Source organism: Nicotiana sylvestris, chromosome 5 (assembly GCF_000393655.2).
Source record: "Nicotiana sylvestris chromosome 5, ASM39365v2, whole genome shotgun sequence".
Lineage (NCBI taxonomy): Eukaryota > Viridiplantae > Streptophyta > Magnoliopsida > Solanales > Solanaceae > Nicotiana > Nicotiana sylvestris.
In genome coordinates this window covers 180,685,907-180,706,179 of record NC_091061.1, presented here as the reverse complement: position 1 = coordinate 180,706,179, position 20,273 = coordinate 180,685,907, and the positions used below count along the sequence as shown (strand labels likewise).

Here is a 20,273-nt window from a genome sequence, read left to right as displayed (position 1 = left end):
ACAGAAAAATTATTTGTGGGCCCACATAATATATATAGCGTCTTAGTTAAAAACGCTATATATATATATAATATCTTTTTAAAAGACACTATACTTAACTGGTCAAACGACTGTTAAGGTATAACATCTTTTAAAAAAACGCTATGTATATTTTGGTCACTATATTTTTTTCCACATATTTTTGTTCTTTGAGTCCAGAAAAACCGTATTTTGGTTCCGGACGAATCGGTTTAGCCCAACAATATTTCTATGATAGTTGATAGTTGATGCTTAAAAGTTAAAACATTAATCAATACGCTTGCAGGCTACGTTAGCAGACACCTTTTCGAGGTATATCTTACAAAAGAATCCAAAATGTAATGACAAGAAACAAATGAAAGAGAAAACAAAAAGAGAGCTGGAGTATTTGTTTTTTCCTTTATAGTTTAATAAGTCTATCAATGTGTTTTATTAATCCTCCACGTACAGGATAGGGATAAATTAGCTATAGTTTTTTGAAAACTGAACAGAAAATCAATCAGCCAATCCCAGTTCTGATGTCGTGGATTAGTCACTAGCCACTGGTTTTAGAAAATACTCTCTTTCTGGCCTTGTTTAAAAGTGAAAATTAAATCTAATCTGATCTTTTGAAAGTATGATTAAGACTTTTTTTAAGTCAATGGAAGTACACCACTATCACTACCTAATTCTGACAATGTAACAAGGTTGAACATCAAAATTTTATCAAACTTTTTTTACTGTATTGATTTAAAAATGTGGGTTTGTCCCCAACTTCTTGTCAACCTATGAATTTACAGTAAAAACGTATTCACACTCCGTATTTACGTCAAATCAATGAATATAATATATATATATATGTGTGTGTGTGTTTCATACCTTCATTAATCATAACTGATATAAACTTAAAGGACTTTAAAAGGGGAACCTAGAACAACTGTAAAATTATCTCCGTATGACTTATAGGTCAGGATTCGATCCATAGAAGTTGCTAGTAATGCTTGCATTAGGTTAGACTGTCTACATCACAATCCTTGGAGTACGGACCGTTTGCCACTCCTAGGTACAGTCACTTTCTGAATCCCCCGTAAACACGGGATACCTTGTATATAGGACTGCCTTTTTTTCTTTAGAGAACTTTAAGGGGTCGTTTGGTAGGGTGTGTAAGAATAGCGCGAAATAAGGTGTATTAGTAATGCATGTGTTAGTAATGCAAACATTAGTTATGCATATATTATTTCTTATCTACTGTTTGGTGTGGTGTATTAAAATTATAATGCATTACATAATTTTAAAAAAAAATAGTTGTTTACAAAAATGCGCTCCATATTCTCTAGTTTTAAGGGACTTTAAGGATATTTTTGTCTTTAACCATACTAATGCATGCATTAATAGCCTTGATATTACTAATGCCATGGTTTTCTATGCATTACTTATACATAGGATAATACCAAGTATGATGTATAACTAATACAATTATACAAGTATTAGTTATACATAGGTTGAAAATATGTACCAAATAAAGTATTAGTAATGCATAGAGCTAATGCTTGCATTATTTTTTCTAATACCTCCTACCAAACGACCCCTATGTTTTCCCCCTTTAAGGCTGGCATGTGGGCCGGTTAGGCCCGGCCCAGGCCCGCGAGCACTTATGGGTAGTGGGCCTAAACGGGCCTAACCGTTTAAGCCCGGGACCAGGGGAGGTGCAGGCCAAAGTGGGCCGGTTCATTGAAGAAGCCCATTAGGACCAGGACCGTTTGGGCCCGAGATCGGGTCCTAAGTGGGCCGATTCAACTGGTCCTAAACAGGCTCAAACGGGTCCAATGACTACTTTTTTTAAAAAAAAAATCCAAATTTTTTTTAGCCATTGCAATATTTAAAAAATGGTCGTTGGCCTACAAAAATAACCGTTTGGACTTTATAAAATAGCCATTTAACCCCTTCCCCCTCCCAACTTTGTTTTAACCCCAAACTTTTTATAATTACACTTTTTTCCTATTTTAACTATAAATACCCCTTCATTCATTTATTTTTCTCACAAAATCATCAATCTCTCTCATTTCTCAAACTCAAATTGAAGTATTCAAGTCTTCACTCATCTCTCATTTCTCAAACTCAAATTCTTAATTCAAGTTAAATTGTGCCCGGTGATTCTAGATTGCACCCATTTGTTTTGGAACACTTTAATGTGGTAGAAGAAAATGAAAAATATTTACATAATAAAGTGCAAGAATTGTGGTCGAGTCTACACTCATCGTCCAAAGTGGGAGGGCACAGGCTGTTTAAGGAGGCATATAAAGAGTTGTCTTGCGCGTTTTCCAGACATTCGTATTTAAGATTTTAAGTTGATTTGAGACAATTTGTGTTAATTTAAAATTATTAGACGTATTATGCTTAATGTTTTAGTTTGTTAGATTAATTTGAAGTATTATGTTGAAGGCATTGTACTTTAATTTGAAGTATTAAATGTAAACTTTAATTTGCAACTTTGATACCGAGTTCATCTTAATATATATATATATATATATATATATATATATAGCCAATGTTATATCGAAATTCGAATATAGCTTATATACTATACACTTAGTATATTTATAATACAATACTACTATATATACATCTTATGTAAGACAATATACTATATAAGGTAATTTCTTGTAAATTATCTAAATTATATATATATATAATATCTTTTTACAATATTTTGTCTTTTAAATTTGAATTAAAAAATTTTAAGTCACAACTATATAATATAATTTACAAGAAATTGCCTTAGATAAAAAAATAGGCCCACTTAGGCCTACATATATATATATAATTTACAAGAAATTGCCTTAGATAAAAAAAAAAGGACAGGCCCACTTAGGCCCGAGCCCAGCCCACTTAGCTCGGGACCATTATATATATATATATATATATATATATATATATATATATAATATAGATATAGTATATATAATTCATATAAGTTATATAATTTACAAGAAATTGCCTTAGATAATTTTTTTTTAAAAAATAGGCTAGGCCCACTTAGGCCCGGGACCGGTCAACTTAGCCCGGGACCATTAGTTCGTAGTCCTGGTCCTGGTCCGATTATCTCCAAAAGTCCACGAAACCCGAGACCGTTTAAGTCTGGCCCACGAAGCCCGAGCCCACATAGGATCGACCCACTTAGGACAGACCCACAGGGCCAGTTTAGGCCCGGACTCGGCTCATTTGCCACCCTTACCCCTCTTTTTCCGGTATACTTACGTATAGTCCCATCTATGGTCTTGATAATTGATGTGAGAGGGTTTTGGCTAGAGATGCATTAAATTGTAAGGTCCAACTCATTATCAACTTATGGCCAAATTTTTCATCACCATGCATTTAATAGCTAATTGTTTCCTTGGTCTAACGCGATTTATGATAATTATTATGTATAAACTCTAAAGAAGTGTAACTTGTATATTTTATTATTTAATTTCTAAAAACATTTGGTAGATTTTTAAAAAACAACTAAAGTAACTCACTCATAATAAGATTTATAAACTAATGATGCAAATATTATGATACAATAGAACATGCCACTCATTTTATTTATTAACTTCTCCTGTATCATTTTATGTGAAGGTGATTGATTTGAAAAAATCCTAGAATTTAATGAATAATTTTGACTTATAAGTCAAATATAACATATGTATTATCTTTTTGTTGAAAAAAATAAGTATGAAACTTAAAGATATACTTTCTCCCATCTTATGTATCCATATTTAATTAAATGCAATTTTTTTTAAAAAAGGTTAAAAACTTTTTATACTGTTATAAAATAAAGATTGTAAAGTAAAGACAAGTATAGAGAGAAACTGATATATTATTCGAATTCAAACTGATGTACATAATGAACTGAAATCTCTTCTATTTATAGAAGAAAGAAAGCTGTTGTGTAAGCTGCTACTACAAGCTGTTGTTTAAGCTGCTATTACAAGTTGTTGTGTAAGCTGCTACGCAAGCTGCTACTATACCAGATATAGATAATCTTCTACTGAGAGCAATGTTTATCCATAACGAAGTACTGAATGGATAAGCTTATTATACTCGGTATGGATAATCTTCTACCTAGGGTAATGTTTATCCATAACCGGGTACCTATTTCCAATAGAGTACTAAATGGATAAACATATTTACGGTGGAGTCTCATATGAATAAGCTTCTTCAGGAAGATTATTTACAACGGAGTACTAAATGAACATCCATAATATAATATATTTATAACAGATACGTAATAGTACTCCCTCTTTATGTATCATATTTTTTAGTCCGTCATCGAAAGAATATCATATTTTTTTTATTTAACTTTAAAATGAATTATGATCAGATAAATATTTATGACTTAATTTAAATTATAAATTTCAAAAATTATTTTTTTAAAATTTTGTATTAAATCAAATACTATCACGTAAATTAGGACGAAAGTTATACAAAATATTATATTGATAGCAGCCGCAAAAACACTTTTCGGCTACTTGTATTTGTATATGTATAGAAAACTATAAATTTGATTACAAAAAATAACGGCAGCCAGAGAGATTTATGAGGCGGTCGCAGTAACAAGTCTCTCCAGTTTTGAAAATACGCGGGTACCCGCCAACGTGGTCCGTTTATACCCTCACATAAACACACACACACACAGTAATCATCTCTCTCTCACTCGCCGATTTCTTCATTCGTAAGAATATATACATACATTAATATACATACATATATGCATACAAATTTTTAGCAAAATTGATTTGAACCTTAGCTTCAATAGTAGTGATGGGAGGAGGAGGAGAGCGTTCAACCGGAGCTTTAGTTCCGACGGTACTGAAATCGGAGCCGGTAAATGCCGGAGAAACTTCGGCACCTGCGGCGGCGGCGGCGGTGGAGGCGGAGGTTAAGGAGCAAATTCCGGTGCCGGAGAAGGAAGAGGAAGTGGATAAGGACATGTTATGTCCGATATGTATGCAAATTATAAAGGATGCTTTTCTGACGGCGTGTGGACATAGCTTTTGTTACATGTGCATTGTTACTCATCTTCACAATAAAAGTGATTGTCCTTGTTGCTCTCATTACTTGACTACTAATCACCTTTATCCTAATTTCCTTCTCAATAAGGTAAAATTTTTCACCTTTTTTCATTAATTTGGATATTCCGTTTGAATCTTACCTGCAATTGCCAATCAATGCTATTAACTAAAGTTAATTACCTTCAATTATCCAGTGTAATAATCACATTTGTTTGAAATGTATCTGAACGAAGACACAAAATGTGTTGTATGTGACTTCTGTGAATGTGAAGATCAGCAAGTTGTGTAACTTGTTTTAGGCATTACTGGTACTAGTACTCTTTAAATTGGACAAGAATTTAAAACATATGAGATGAATTGGAATTTAGGTTCCTTTTTTATTTTGGGTGAAGCTGCAATTTTTAGTTCGTGTGTTGACATATTTAGCAGATTTATTTCTATTCTTAATTTATCGGTGTAGAATTATAATTTTCTTTTTATGATGGTGGTGTCCAAGCACCTTGACTACTCCGTCTGGTGCTGCTACCTTCCACCAGCACAGGTATCGAGTAGCTCTGCCACCAAGACGTAGTCAGATGGGAAGATATCATCTAATAGCTTTTGCCTCCATCGGGATTTGAATCTGAGATTTTATGGTTCTCCTCTCATCAATGTATAGTTATAGTGCCTTGAAGGAATCTGGTTTCATTTTGCTTTGTTTATATAACTGGTAAACGTTGAAATTGATTGATTCTTATGTTTCAAACTAGTTATGAGTGATTGGAAAAAAATACATACCCAAAAAATGTCGGTCTTTATGAGTAAGTCCAATAGGAATCACTTATAAAAAAAAATTATATATATAAAAAAGAAAAGCGCATAGGAATTATCATGCTGGCCTTTGAATGTCATGGCAAGACTTCAATGTAAAAATTTTCTTGAAATTGTCAAGTCAGCTGATGATTACAGGAGTTAATGATTTATCAAAGCTATTTTAAATGTTTCCTCAATGACAAATATTGGTTGGAATATCACTGCATTTCTATGGCGAGGAGGAAGTTCCCTTTGCTAGAATATTAGTGAAGGAATACGCTCTATATGAATTTTTTGAATGTATTTTATGGTATTTTAGAAATATGTTTATTATATCAAGATTTACTTGGGTAATTGGTAAGATATAAATGTAGCTCACATTACTCTGGTTTAATTTGTATCTCCCCTTTGTGAGTTTTTATTGTAACGTTTTTACAAATTCTATCGCAATTCCATAATGGGCTAAATTTTGGAGCGAAAACTTGATTGCTAAACCTTTTTTACTTGTTATATTCCTTTTATTTGTATTTTTCTTCTCATTGCTTCTTTTCTTTTGTTTCATAGTCATTACTTCACCTTTTTAATAGTCTATTGAATATTGATAATATTTCTCGAAGGTTATTTACAGGTCAAACCAAGTTGTAGTTAAAAGTTTTTTCCATTATGTAGTTATTGATGAAGAGATCTGCTCGCCAAATGGCCAAAAGTGCTACACCTGTGGAACAACTTCGCCAGGCAATACAGCAGGTCAGATATGCATGAAAAGTTAAACAACCTTTCTCCGTATCGTTGTAGATAGACTAGTGAATATTCTTTGTCCGGATGGTGATGCATCTCAGTTTTGCTGAGGTACCAAGACCTATGACGCTACATGTTGTAGGCTGATGTTAGTGATATGGTTTGATATGAGGTATGAATGTAAAGGAGGAGAAGCTAAAGGGTATGCAGATAGTCTTCCCCAGGTGTTAGTTTAGACCACTAGTCTTGATGTCCCATACTTTTTGCAGGACGGAAAGTGATTAAAAATTCAAACTTAAACTTTTAAAATACTTTACATGTGAAAATTAATTGTTTTGTGCCAACTCCTCATTCCAGCCCTAAGTTGGATTTAAAGCAGGCAGAAATGGTTGGAATGACTATATTTTGATGTCGCTTGCGCTTTTACCTGCATGTGAAAAAGGGAGAAACCATTCTCTTTATTGCTTCTCTTTCATTGTCCACCCACTTTTTAGTTTTTACCGTACCAATTGCTTTAGGGGAAAGATAATATATGATATCCTTCGCAAAGTTTCGCTATTAAAGAGTTGTGACTTGTGAGAAATTAAAAACAGGAAACTGAATATCTGAGCCTGCTATGCCTTGAAAAGGAATACAATTCACCTGCAAGTATTTGCAAAGATGTTGGTTAAAAGACAAGGGCTGGTACTTTCTGTTAGGAGACCTGTAAGCGTCCAATCAGCTTAGTTTCGGTGGAGAGCGTTCCTAACTTTGTCTTTCAGCAGCTGTTTTAGACAGGTTCTTTGATTACCTTCTTGCAACTGCCATCTTAGTCTCAGATGATTTTGCCTTTTAGCTCTCTCTGTCACTGTGTCGGGATTATTTCCATATATCTGTTCAGGATTCTCATCTGATTCTTAGGCAGGGATGCGAGGTGTCCATCAAAGAGCTGGAGAGTCTATTATTTCTGCTTATGGAAAAGAAAAGAAAAATGGAACAAGAAGAAGCTGAAACAAATCTTCAGATTCTGCTTGAGTTTCTCCAGTGTTTAAGGAAGCAAAAAGTTGAAGAGTTTAATGAGGTTTTGTCTTGAACTTCTTCTGACTTACACATTTCACTTTTAGTTTGAGTTATCTGTTGTCAACTTTGAAACTTATTGTACTTTATTCTATTTGCTTCACATCCCTCCTGCAGATAGGGATTTGCTTTTCTTGTATAATATCTTTGCATTCTAACTGGAGAAAGCATATTCAATTAAATATTATAGCGGTAAAAGCAACATATCGAGTTGGTAGATACCAGGAGCATGCCTTTTCCGTCAGACTTAACGTGACATATTTTTGCAATGTAAATCGTTAACTTCAGGAAAACCTCTAACCATCTTCTGTCTCCTATAAATTGCTAAGAAAGGGCTTGTGCATATTTGGTTATTATCTGAAAAGATTAAACCCATGTCTAAGAGTTTCCCTTTTGTAAATATTGTTATCATTTCTTTCATTCTTAACCACTTAAGAGACGTTATTTGGAGTCCTGTTACAAATCGTCTTTTTTTTAAATTTCTTCTCTAAAAACTGTATGACTCCTTACAAACTAGCAGTTCCATATATTGACTGTATCCTGCACCTTTCTAGATCCAAAATGATCTCAAGTACATTAAAGAAGACATAAATGCTGTGGAGAAGCGTAGAATAGAGTTATATAGGGCAAGGAGTAGATATTCAGCGAAAATGAGAAAGCTAGTAGATGATTCTTCTGCAATGACAGTCAGGCCTTCACTGGGAGATAAGGAAGGTGGTGCAATTGTTTCTAGTTCTGTCGATTCACAAGAACAAGGTCGTGCTGGTACTGCACAGACCAGGAACACTGATGCAAGAGCTCCTGGGAATTCTCAAGTTGTTCAATGGAAGGATGACCACGGCGGACCAGATTCACAGCGTCCTAATCAACCTGGACAGGCAATAGCAAGGAAAAAACGCATTCATGCACAGGTCAATTCTGTAATTTATCATTGTGCTTGTTGATGTAGTTCATTATTTGTATGTCCTCTTTTAACATGCACAATTGTCAACAGTTCAATGAGCTTCAAACCTGTTACCTGCAAAAGAGGCGCTATTGGGCAAGACAGTCCGAGAAACAGGAAGAAAGGGTAGCAAATGTCATGAATAGAGAAGGTTATTCCGCGGGACTTGAAGATTTTCAATCTGTTCTGTCTACCTATACGCGATACAGGTTCATCAGTTTTCATCTAATGATTTTTGTATTGACTTGAAATTATCCTATAAATTTGGGCTTACAGCTTTTTTTCTATTGCGCTTGTTGATGTAGTCGTTTGAGGGTTGTTGCTGAACTTAGACATTCTGACCTTTTCCACATGGCTAATATCGTTTCAAGGTACGAAGTTCATTGCATCTAGAATATTTAATTCTATAACTTCTTTTTGAAATAGAACTAGGGATATTCCTTTATTGGAAAATATGGTACTCTGATTTGCTTTTTTTTCTGGAGACGTTATAGCAATCTCCTTCTTTAAGTATAAACATAGACAGCCAGGAGGTTTTATTTGCTTTTATAAACCCAATACAACTCCTTTTTTGCGAGAACTCTTGCCTCTCACTAAATGTCCTCTTTTTCACAGTATTGAATTTGACCGAGATGATGAATTGTTTGCTACTGCTGGGGTATCACGAAGAATTAAGGTCTTCGAATTTGCGTCCGTAAGTACATGCTTCATGAGAGCTTCTTATTCTGCAAACCTTCCCACCAGAAAAACTTCTGTAGGAGTTTAATGATTGTCTATTAATTAGACTTCACTTCTAGCCCCATTTTTCTTCTCCAGATAAGATTTTGAAATTTTTACATGCTATTGATGTAATGAAATGTTTTGGGAGAAATAAGTGTTCAGCTTAGTTGAACTGATATTATCACTGTTACTAGTGAAATCTTTTTCAATAACTTGGCTAGATTTGGGTTTTTCTGCTTCTCTTTTGCTGTATTTTGTTTATTTCTTGAAAAGATACAAGGTAATTCTTGTATGTTGTCATTATCAGGTGGTAAACGAACCAGCAGAAGCGCAATGTCCTCTTGTTGAAATGTCTACACGGTCCAAACTAAGTTGTTTGAGCTGGAACAAGTGCACTAAAAATCACTTAGCAAGCAGTGACTATGAGGGCATAGTGACGGTTTGGGATGTTACAACTCGTCAGGTAGGTTTTTATTTTGTTCTTATATCTAGATCATGAAAAGCACCTTCACGTGGATCTCCACTTATATCTGATAATTACACTTTCTATTCCAGAGTGTGATGGAGTATGAGGAGCATGAAAAACGAGCATGGAGTGTTGACTTTTGCCGTACTGAACCTTCTGTGCTTGTGTCTGGTAGTGATGATTGCAAGGTAACATACAATTTCAAGCTATGAGCTTTTTTCTAGAATTGAGATGTTTCTTATCTGGTGTTTGGAGTGACAATCATATTGTGTCTGAAATTTTGACAAATGAGGCAGATGAAATTGGGATTTATTTAATATTAGATTTCTTTTTCCTCAGAGATCTGAAGTCTGTGTGTCCATTTATGTTAGGAGTGACTATCATAGTTTAGGTTTATTACTCTTGTGAAGTAAAGGGATAAGATCCAGATGTTTCATCATATTTTCAGTTTGTATTCCGGTATTATAGAATTTATATTAGGTTTTGTACTGCAGTAGAGAAGTGAGGGATGATGGGTGCTGTGGTTTGCGCCTTGTGTGGTCCAACAATGGAGTTAAAGTGTGCTAAACCAAAAGAACAGAAGTAGTTTTGGAGAGTTAGTACACTTGTAAAGATTTGGAATAAGCTTAAATTAATTTCTCAACAGGTCAAAGTTTGGTGCACGAAGCAGGAAGCCAGCGTTCTTACCATTGACATGAAAGCTAACGCTTGCTCTGTGAAGTATAATCCTGGATCCAGTGTTCTTGTAGCTGTAAGTTCTCATTTTGTTTTTAGTTATCCCACAATAAACGGTTTCAGGTTCCTCTTGCATCAATGCATTTAATTATAGTATTCCATGTTAAAGGTATGGTTTCTACACTAAAACGTGATGCAATATCTTGCAGGTGGGTTCGGCGGATCATCACATCCACTATTATGACTTGCGAAATGTTAGCCAGCCACTGCATATTTTCAGTGGGCACCGTAAAGCTGTTTCTTATGTAAAGTTTTTATCCAACAATGAGCTAGCTTCTGCATCAACAGATAGTACATTGCGTTTGTGGGATGTCAAGGAGAATGTTCCAGTAAGTAATCATGCTCTGGTCATTTTCTCGATTTGAATACAGAAATTAATCACATTTTGCTCTCATTATGATATCGCCATACGGACAATAGGCATGAACTAAAAGGAATTAGAAAAAAGAAAAAGTGAGGGATGGATAGGAGAGGTAGATTATAGTTTTGCTTAATGCTGGTTCTCACTCAAATAATGTAATGAAGTTGAATTGATATTCTCTTCAACAGACTTGTCAAACTTCTGACCAGCATTATCCTTGTTCTATTTTTTATTTCAGCTGCGTACTTTTAAAGGACATGCAAATGAGAAGAACTTTGTGGGTCTTACAGTAAACAGTGAATACCTTGCATGTGGCAGTGAGACAAATGAAGTGTTTGTCTATCACAAGGTATATTTCTGAAAGTATTTGACGACGAGTCTCATTATCCAGATACATGAGCGATTTAACATCATTTTCCAGTGCTTAATCTAGTTTGTCATACATGTACAGGAAATTTCTAAGCCAGCAGCTTGGCACAAATTTGGTTCTGATGATCAGAATGATCCAGATGGGGAAATGGGATCATATTTCATCAGTGCTGTTTGTTGGAAACGTGACAGCTCAACAATTCTAACGGCGAACAGTCAAGGGACAATAAAAGTGCTTGTCCTTGCTGCTTGATATAACATTTGAATGATCGATTAACATTTGACTGATGAAGAGGCTTGCTAAAAAAGAAAGGAGGTACGAGTTCTCTACAGCAATTCTCCGGTGTACATGAATAACCAGAGCATTAGGCTAACTTTGGTTTTTGATTTTGGTGGTTCCTTATAGCCAACTCTTTTAGCTTTTGACGGGTGATTATATAGTAGTCGCATAATTCTCATAGTTAGTATGTATCTCTTCTTTTCTGGGGTTCGAGTTTAAAAGAATGTCCTAGATTCAGGAGTTGTGTTTCTAGTATCTGGAAATCTAGACAGCAGAGTGAAAATTGTAGTGAAAACATGACAATGGTATATTTGCTAAATTTGAATTGCTTCTTGTTTGTGCAAAAACTTCTTTGCCATCTGATTTAGCGATTTAGATCTTCATTTTGCAGCTCTACTCTGTAAACATTATTTTCACACTTGCCACTCATATCAATTACCAGGAGTCTTCATTAGTCTCCATTTCTACTCCACTCACATTGGTACTAAATTGATACAGAGAATTCAAGAAAAGTTTCTGTTTATATGATACTTTTCCCTACAAGATATATTCTATTTTAGACCCTTGTTGTCCGATACTTTCCCGAATCCCGCGCATAGTGGGAGCTTAGTGCACCGGGCTACCCTTTTAGTGCGTGAATCTTCGGAGCACCATCAATTGCGCCACCAATTGACCGGCGTAGCTCCTTCATGAAAAGATAGGATTATGTTATATAGTTATCATTTTCTGATTGGGAGTAGAGTAGTCAAAATTGCATGATAGTGAAGTACAGCGAACCACTGGTTCCTTTTCTATCTTATCACACTATTGATAAAAAATGGACCTTGAGCTTAACTCAATGTTCAGAAATGAATTTGAACCCAACTCTCAAATCTAAAAGCTATCTCGAAAGTGCACTCGACGTCAAGTAAATCAAGAAGTGAGATGGGTCTGGCTTAGATTTCATGGTGAAAAAAATGAACTTTGAATCTAACTCTCAAACCTAAAAGCTAGTTCATGAAGTGAGAATTGTTTTAGACCATATAAGGAGAAATTCCACGTCTCACAATCTATTTTCGACTTGTTCTCTTATATCTTTCTTCTTTTTCCGATTGAAATTCTTTCTGAGTATTCTGACCATTATGGACATAAAAGAGTCAGATCAAATGGAAGCAGAGGTTGGTTTACGTTCTATTACATTATACTATCTACAAAAAATTTAGGCAGTAATGTCAAATCTGCCAGAGTAACTTTGCCCTCTGTTGAACGTTTGGCGTTATATTATTCTGGCGTTAGAAAACAAATCTCGTTTTCCCTTGACTGTTGTTGGAACTTCAATAAGTCATTTTGAACTATAGTCAAAAGTTGAAAGATAAATATAACTATCTTTTCACGAAGAATTTGGACATGTAAAGTCTATTCATTTTGCACTTGCCTCCATTTATGGCAAGAGCAAACGGATTGACAGCTCGTGCATAGAATTGAAATTTAACCTAACACCCTACATGGCTAATGAGTCATACATCACTTAACTATTACTCAGTCGTTATCATGTGACCAAAATGTTTAACCGAAAATATATCTTTCGGGCAAAGATTAATTTTAGAAGACAACGGGCTTCTGATAACCAAGTTTTTGCTAACTTTCTCAATGACATCGAAGGAAAAGAATAAGAATAAATAAGGAAATAATTGATTGCAAAGTCAATATCGAGAAAAAACAGAAAAGTTAAGTGAATATATTCCAATATTGTCTCAGATGTCTTTACAAGTAAAATTCTCTCCCCTTATATAGAGGTTTACACATATAACGTTTCTTTCCATTTATGGCTAAATCATTATGATCATTAATTGCATTAATGATCCGTTATAATTGGTAATTGTAACTGTCCACTAGATTCTGTAACGATTCTGATTCCCCTCCTCATTAATTGAAGGTTCATGAATCTTCCCTTTTTACTATCTTGATTCAGTCATTGCCAGTTGTTAGGTTCGGTACTACCTCGTACTCCCGTGCCTTTTCTTATTTTATCAAATAAGACTACCATGTGCTGCTATATCATTGCTCTTACGTGTAATACTATGTCAGCAGTCTAATATTCCACGTGTAGCTCTTTTTTACTACCAATACAGATAGTGTCCCCACTTTCTTGAATATTCTCTATTGAATATTTAGGGAAGTGGAAGGTTTTTATGGCGGGAATCCTCTGCCGGGTTTTCGAATATAATCATACCCTTTTCTGAATCAATGTGACGTTCATCACTTTTATTAAATGAACATGCCACATGGCTTTTGACAATTGATTCTTCAGTTCTTCAATGTCTTTTAGGGTTTTCCTGCAACCGCATCAGTCACGAAGTGATGGTTCCATTATGACGCTTCATAATGACCTCAATAGTCGTGCCTTCCTATAAATACTTAACCACTTTCTTTCCGATTTTCTAAAGCCTTTCCCTCTTAGTCTTCTTGTATTATTTCGTTCTGCATCTTTTTCTTGTGCTTCTCTAGTTAATCATGGCTTCACCAAATCCTGATCCTCGTAAAGTAGTAATTGTTGATGAACTTCCCCCTTCAACTACCCCTGTTAGGAGTAGAAAAGGCGGTAGGTTACGTAGCCTCGGTTCAATTTCTAATCATGGTTCCTCCTCTCAAGGTAGTGCTTCCAAACCATCTTCTTCTAGGCCTAGGGCTTCTGCAACCCCAAGGTCTTCTTCTAAAGATAAAGATTTATCTGAAGCTCTTCGTGAACCTACTGTTGATGAGATTGTCCCTCGGGAGCTATCCTTTGTGACTGATAGTGAATCCATGAAGAGTCAAGTCTCTTCCATGACTGCTTCCCTTGATCGTGCTGATCGTTACCCAATTCTGATTACCACTAGTCTTCTTGCTCTAGTTCGAAGAGAATGTAATTGGAAACCCGGCTTCCCAATTTTAATCCCTGGTTCTAACCAAAGAATAACTTCATGCCAAACTGGCTATTCCTTCGTTTATACATATCCTTTTACTTTAGGCTTTAAGCCTCCTATTGACCCGGTAATCATTGAGTTACATCGTTACTTCAATGTGTGTTTGGGACAAATTGGTCCTATTGTTTGGAGAGTTGTTGCATGTCTCCGTTATTTATCAAACTTGGCTTCTATGCCTTTTACTTTTCGTCACTTACTCCATCTCTACTCTCCCAAATTAATTTGTGATGGAGTTTTCTCCCTTGTGACCAAAAGTAAGAGAGTATTAGTTAGCCCTGAAGATGATGGAGATCGAGGCTGGTATACTCGCTTCATTGCTGCTCCCACTGGTGCTTTGGTGGGTGAAGAAAACATGTCTTTTCCCGAGAAGTGGAATTTTGCATGTAAGTATTTGTATCTCACCTTTTTCCTTTCTTAAAAATTGATTCTCATGTATTCTCGTGCCTACTTTTTAAGGAACTATGGAAGTCTTTGAAGAGATCCCTGACTTCCTTGCTTGGGTAGGAAAGTTATTATCTGTTGCTCCTATGGAGAAAATGTCTTGGAAGTACCTTTCTCAAAGATTTGGGTGAAAAGTCAAAACACACAATACTTTTTTCCGTTTTAATCTTCTTCTTTTTCTCTTTTGCTTGTTTAAGAGTTTTTCACCATAATTCTTTTTCTTTTGTCAGGATTTGCCATTCATGGTGTTAGCCCTGCTTCTGTTTCGTCTGCAAGACTTATGGTGAGTCTTGCTCAAGAAAGGATTCTGAGCTCTTCTTTAAAGAGGAAGGTTGATAGAGCCCGTGGCTCAGAGGGAGAAGAAGAACCAGAGGAAGGTTCTTTAATTTGTAGACCTCGTGTCAAGAGGCGCGTTATTTCAGATGATGAAGCCACACCTCCTCCCAATTCAGTTCCTGTTAATGAACCTGAAAATGCTACTTTAGTGATTGAGTAATGATGAAGAGATGAGTGCTCCTCCTAGTGAATCTACTAATCAACTATTTTCCCGTGGTTTTGATAGTGGTGATTTTGGTCCTGTTTTTGAGGAATTACCCTTTGCTTCTCTTCCAGTGTCAGTCCCCGTCTGTTCTCAGTCTACCGTTTATGTTACTGTTGCTACTGCTCTTCCCGTGGCTGCTTTTACATCTTCAACCATACCTGTTGTTACTACCTCTCACATTGAAGTTGGTACTTCTAGTAGTAATAGGATGATGAAAAAGGTTACCATAGAAGTCCTTGAAGATGGTAATCTGCTGAAAAAAATCTGGTCAAGCCGACGTTGGTTAAAACCTTTAATTAGTCCAGTTGAAAAGTCTAAGTTGGAAAGCCACAACTCCTTGACGTGGATGAATGATATTGTTCATTCATCTTTGAAGGTTTAAGCTTTAGCATTTCCCTTCCCTTTTCCTCGCGATTATTTACTTTTGTTTGACAACTGCTTCTTTCTTTTCTTTTGTAGATCAACTTGATAGGCACGAAGCTTATGAAAAGAATTGTTCACACTGAGCAGCTAGTCAATGATTATCATACTGAAGCATATAACTAGAAGGAACAATATGAGGGTCTTCAATTGGAGAAAGAACTTTTAGATGAAGAGAAGTGTGCTTTGGAACAACAAGTAAGGATGATGACGGCAGAATTGGCAATTGAAAAAGCCTCTTCAAGTCAAGTCGGCAGAGACAAAGACATCCTTGAGTCTTCATTTGCAGAGCAACTTTCTAAAGCTACCGAGGGGATACAGGGTTTGAAAGAACTCCTTAATCAGAAGGAGACTTATGCCGAGGACCTAGATCAAACACTCACTCAGGTTCAAGAAGACCTTCGTGTCTCTTCTGATGAGATCTAGTTCTTGGAGAGTTCCCTCGCCCCTCTGAAGGTTTCTTATGATGCTTCTTTGACTGAGAAAGAAGAATTGAAGGCTGAAATTGACCAATGGGAGAAATATTATGAAGCCCTTGAAGATAAATCGACATTTGATATAAGTTGGGCTTTTCTGAATACCCGCCTCGAGACTTTGATGGAGGCTAGCCAGGAAGGTTTTGATCTCAATGCTGAGATTGCTAAAGCTGAGGAAGCAATCGAGAAAACTCAGCAAAGTCAAGACTTTCATTCACTAGAGGTCGGCATTTCCGAAGGTGATGAATTACTCTTGGTAAAGTTGGCATTCAAGCTTCTTTTGCTCAAGTTGAATCTTCTCCCGTTGTTGATGATGCCTTATTGAATTCCGCCTCTCCCACTGCTGATAATGCTGCATTGGACTCTACTCCTTAGTGTTCTTAGTTTGATTTTGGAACTCTTGATAAGAAGCTTTTTTTTTTTGGGAATGGATGGTTAGTTTTTACCCTTGGTTCGTTTTGGGGTTTGTTTGAACATTTTGGTTTTAACTAAGTGTATACTTAGTTTTAGCCAAGTTTAATATATGATCTTTTGTTTATTATGAGTTTTTTATTTAAACTCTTTGACTTGCACTTAAAAATGATTTACTATTTCGTAATTTTTGCATAGACACGAATTTTATAAAAGAGGACCCTTTTATAAATGACACAAATGAAGAAAACGTCTCAACTTCATATTTGTGTAAATATATGAGAGAAGTAGGAAAATACATATTTTGAAGAAGTTTCATGAATAATTTGAGGAAGTTTCATATCTTGAACTTTCAAATTACATAGCACTTTACAAGTATTCAATTAACATCTACAACTCTTTTCGTAACTGTTTTTATTATAACAGGTTTCAAAAATTCTAGGGTACATTATACAACCCATGACTAATCATGGTCTTTAACCTCAGTACTCGCAGGATCTTATAATTCACATCCGCGAGTTTACACTTTATGAAAGCTTAATATAAAAGGTTTTCTGATTCATACTTGTTTCTTGGCTTTTGATTGGCTCTTGACTTTTGATTTTTGGGTTGATTCAGGTTTGAATTCTAACTTTTAGTCTTCTTTGACCTTCTTTAACTTGCAGTCTTCTTTGCATTCTATCTATAGTCCCTCAAGTTTTAGAGCTTTGAAGTATGAAATCTCAAGCACTTGATTATTCCCTTCATTTGGTCCATTTCCTGAAAAGGAAAGTACATACAGAACTCGGAGGTATATTTTTAGATGATGACTACTTAACCTTTTTTATTTCCATCAGAAAGGTTGTAACCCAGACCAAGGATAATTTTGCATCCCGCGTGTCTTTTAGGTCTAATATCATCATTTGGTATGGGCTAGCTTTGTGCCTATCATCTAAAATGGTTAGTATAATTAAAAAGAATAAATCTAAACCTTACATAAATGATAGCTGACCGGGGGTTCTTCCTTTAGAGGTTATACTTCTTCAAATGAACAACATTCCAATTTGATGGGAGTATTTTGTCGTCCATTATTTCTAACTCATATGCATCATTTCTAGCAATACCTCGATTCCTGTAAGGTCCTTCCTAATTTGGACTCAATTTTCCTACATTGGTTGCTTTTGATGATTGAAAAACTTTTTTGAGTACAAAGTCCCCAGTCTTGAAGTACCTAAGACGAGCTTTCCGATTGTATTATCGCTCAATAATTTGTTTCTGCACTGCCATCCTTATTAGAGCCGCTTCTCTCCTTTCTTCAAGCAAATCGAGATTTATTCGCATCTCTTCCCCATTTGATTCTTCGGTTGCTTGGGTGTATCTTGTACTTGGTTTACCTATTTCAACTGAGATTAGGGCTTCAATACCATACACAAGTGAGAATGGAGTCTCTCCCGTACCTGTCTTCGCTGTCGTCCGGTAGGCCCATAAGACTCTTAGTAATACTTCCAGTCACTTACCTTTTGACTCCTCTAATCTTTTCTTCAAGTTATTAAAAGTTTTATTGATTCAGCTTGTCCATTAGCCACAGGATGATAAGGTGTTAAAGCTATCCTTTTAATCTGCCAACTTTGAAAGAATTTTGTGATTTTCCCACCTATGAATTGCGGGCCGTTATCACATACGATTTCTTTTGGAAATCCAAATCGGCATATGATGTTTCGCCAAATGAATTCCCTGACTTCTTTTTCCCGCACCTACTTGAAGGCACCTGTTTTTACTCAATTGGTAAAATAATCTGTTAGTACTAATAAAAATCGTACCTTTCCTTTGGCTTGAGGTAGTGGACCCACGATATCCATCCCTCACTTCATAAAAGGTCATAGTGCAATAACCGGATGTAATAACTCCACTGGGCGATGCATGTTGTTTCCATATCGTTGGCATTTGTCACACTTGGCCACAAAACTTTCCGCATCTTCTTCCATTTTTGGCCAATAATATCCTGCTCTAATTAGAGTTTTTACCAAGGATCTTCCTCCTGTGTGATTTTCACAATGTCCCTCATGTACTTCTCTCATCACATACTCTATTTGAGAAGGTCCAAGACATCTTGCTAAAGGTCCATCGAACATCTTTCGATATAGTTTGCCGCGATCCAAACAATAACAGGCAGCTTTTCGTCGAAGTGACTAAGCCTTTTTTTTATCTTCAAGTAGAATCCCGTACTGCAAAAAATTAATGATCTCATTTCTCCATTCTCAAGTTAAATTATTGAAATTTACCTCGTGTTTTTCCTGATCGAGTGTTGAATGAAACAAATGTATTACAGAAGCATTTTCTTCATTTGTTACTTCTGCAATGGATGCGAGATTAGCCAACGCATCTACTTTAGCATTTTCCTCCCTGGGTATTTGCACGATTTTTCAAGATTGGAATTGTCCGATTAAGTCTCGTGACTTTTCCAAATATTGTTGCATCCTCACCTCTCTAGCTATATAAGTCCCCTGCATTTGATTAACTACAAGCTGCGAGTCACTTTTGATTATAATTTGCACTATTTCGAGCTCTTGTGCCAATTCCAGACCTGCAATTACAGCTTCATATTCTACTTCATTGTTAGTAATAGAATGACACTTTATTGTCTGCCTTATGGTTTCTTCTGAAGGTAGGATTAGAACAATGCCTAAACCCGCTCCTTTAACATTTGAAGAGCCATCAATAAATAGGGTCCAGATACCCAGATTAGACCCGTTGAACACCTGCAATTCCTTTTCTGCTTTTGGTACTATCCCTGGGCTGAAGTTTGCCACGAAATCTGCTAAAACCTCTGATTTTATCAAAGTTCTAGGTTGATATATGATATCATATTCACTAAGCTCTATAGCCCACTTGGCTAATCTACCAGATAGTTCTTGCTTATGTAATATATTTCTTAAGGGGTAAGCGGTCACTACAGAGATAGGGTGACATTGAAAATAAGGCCTCAACTTTCTAGATGCCATGATTAGTGCTAAAACAAGTTTTTCTAAATGAGGATATCGAGTTTCAACATCCAATAAAGATTTGCTAACATAATAGATAGGAGATTGTTTACCTTTGTCTTCTCGTACTAATACTGCACTTACCGCCATTTCTAACATATCGAGATAGATGAGTAGCCCTTCTCCATCCTTTGGTTTAGCCAGCAATGGTGGGTTTGATAAGTATGCTTTTAGATTTTTGAGTGCTTGTTGACATTCCTCAGTCCACTCAAATTGGCTTTGCTTTTTCAACACTAAAAAAAACTTAAAACTTTTCTTCGAAGATTTAGAAATAAATCTTCCCAATACTGCTATCCCACATGTCAACCTCTGCACCTCTTTTTTGCTCGTGAGTATGTCTGATATTTTTTTAATGGCTTTAATCTATGTAGGGTTTACTTCTATTCCTCGGTTAGAAACAAGGAAACCTAAAACTTACCTGAAGACACGCCAAATGCACACCTTTTGGAATTTAACTTCATATTGAATTTGCGGAGAATCTGAAATGTATCAGACAAATGTTGGATGT

At 35.8% G+C, this 20,273-nt stretch overlaps 1 protein-coding gene across 2 annotated transcripts; it reads left to right on the top strand.

Moving 5' to 3' along the window:
• The first annotated feature begins 4,671 nt into the window (after window positions 1-4,671).
• Window positions 4,672-11,858, top strand: LOC104220542 (E3 ubiquitin-protein ligase COP1-like). Of its 2 annotated transcripts, none has more exons than XM_009771425.2 (13): window positions 4,672-5,139; window positions 6,513-6,590; window positions 7,486-7,641; window positions 8,192-8,548; window positions 8,632-8,789; window positions 8,886-8,951; window positions 9,196-9,274; window positions 9,608-9,763; window positions 9,856-9,954; window positions 10,413-10,517; window positions 10,651-10,830; window positions 11,101-11,211; window positions 11,314-11,858. In XM_009771425.2, the coding sequence occupies exons 1-13, from the start codon at window positions 4,801-4,803 to the stop codon at window positions 11,482-11,484; spliced, it is 2,055 nt and encodes a 684-aa protein (XP_009769727.1). In that variant the 5' UTR covers window positions 4,672-4,800; the 3' UTR covers window positions 11,485-11,858. The 2 variants fall into 2 exon arrangements, with proteins under 2 accessions (XP_009769727.1, XP_070001824.1); XM_070145723.1 differs by lacking the exon at window positions 4,672-5,139 and adding an exon at window positions 5,614-5,703.
• Window positions 11,859-20,273: the final 8,415 nt, after the last annotated feature.

Bases quoted from the DNA above. Each gene is read 5' to 3' on its own strand.
- LOC104220542 (XM_009771425.2), top strand. From the start codon at position 4,801: ATGGGAGGAGGAGGAGAGCGTTCAACCGGAGCTTTAGTTCCGACGGTA. The intron at 6,591-7,485 runs GTCAGATATGCA...ATTCTTAGGCAG, and splicing joins TTCGCCAGGCAATACAGCAG to GGATGCGAGGTGTCCATCAA. The intron at 8,549-8,631 runs GTCAATTCTGTA...AATTGTCAACAG, and splicing joins AAAAACGCATTCATGCACAG to TTCAATGAGCTTCAAACCTG.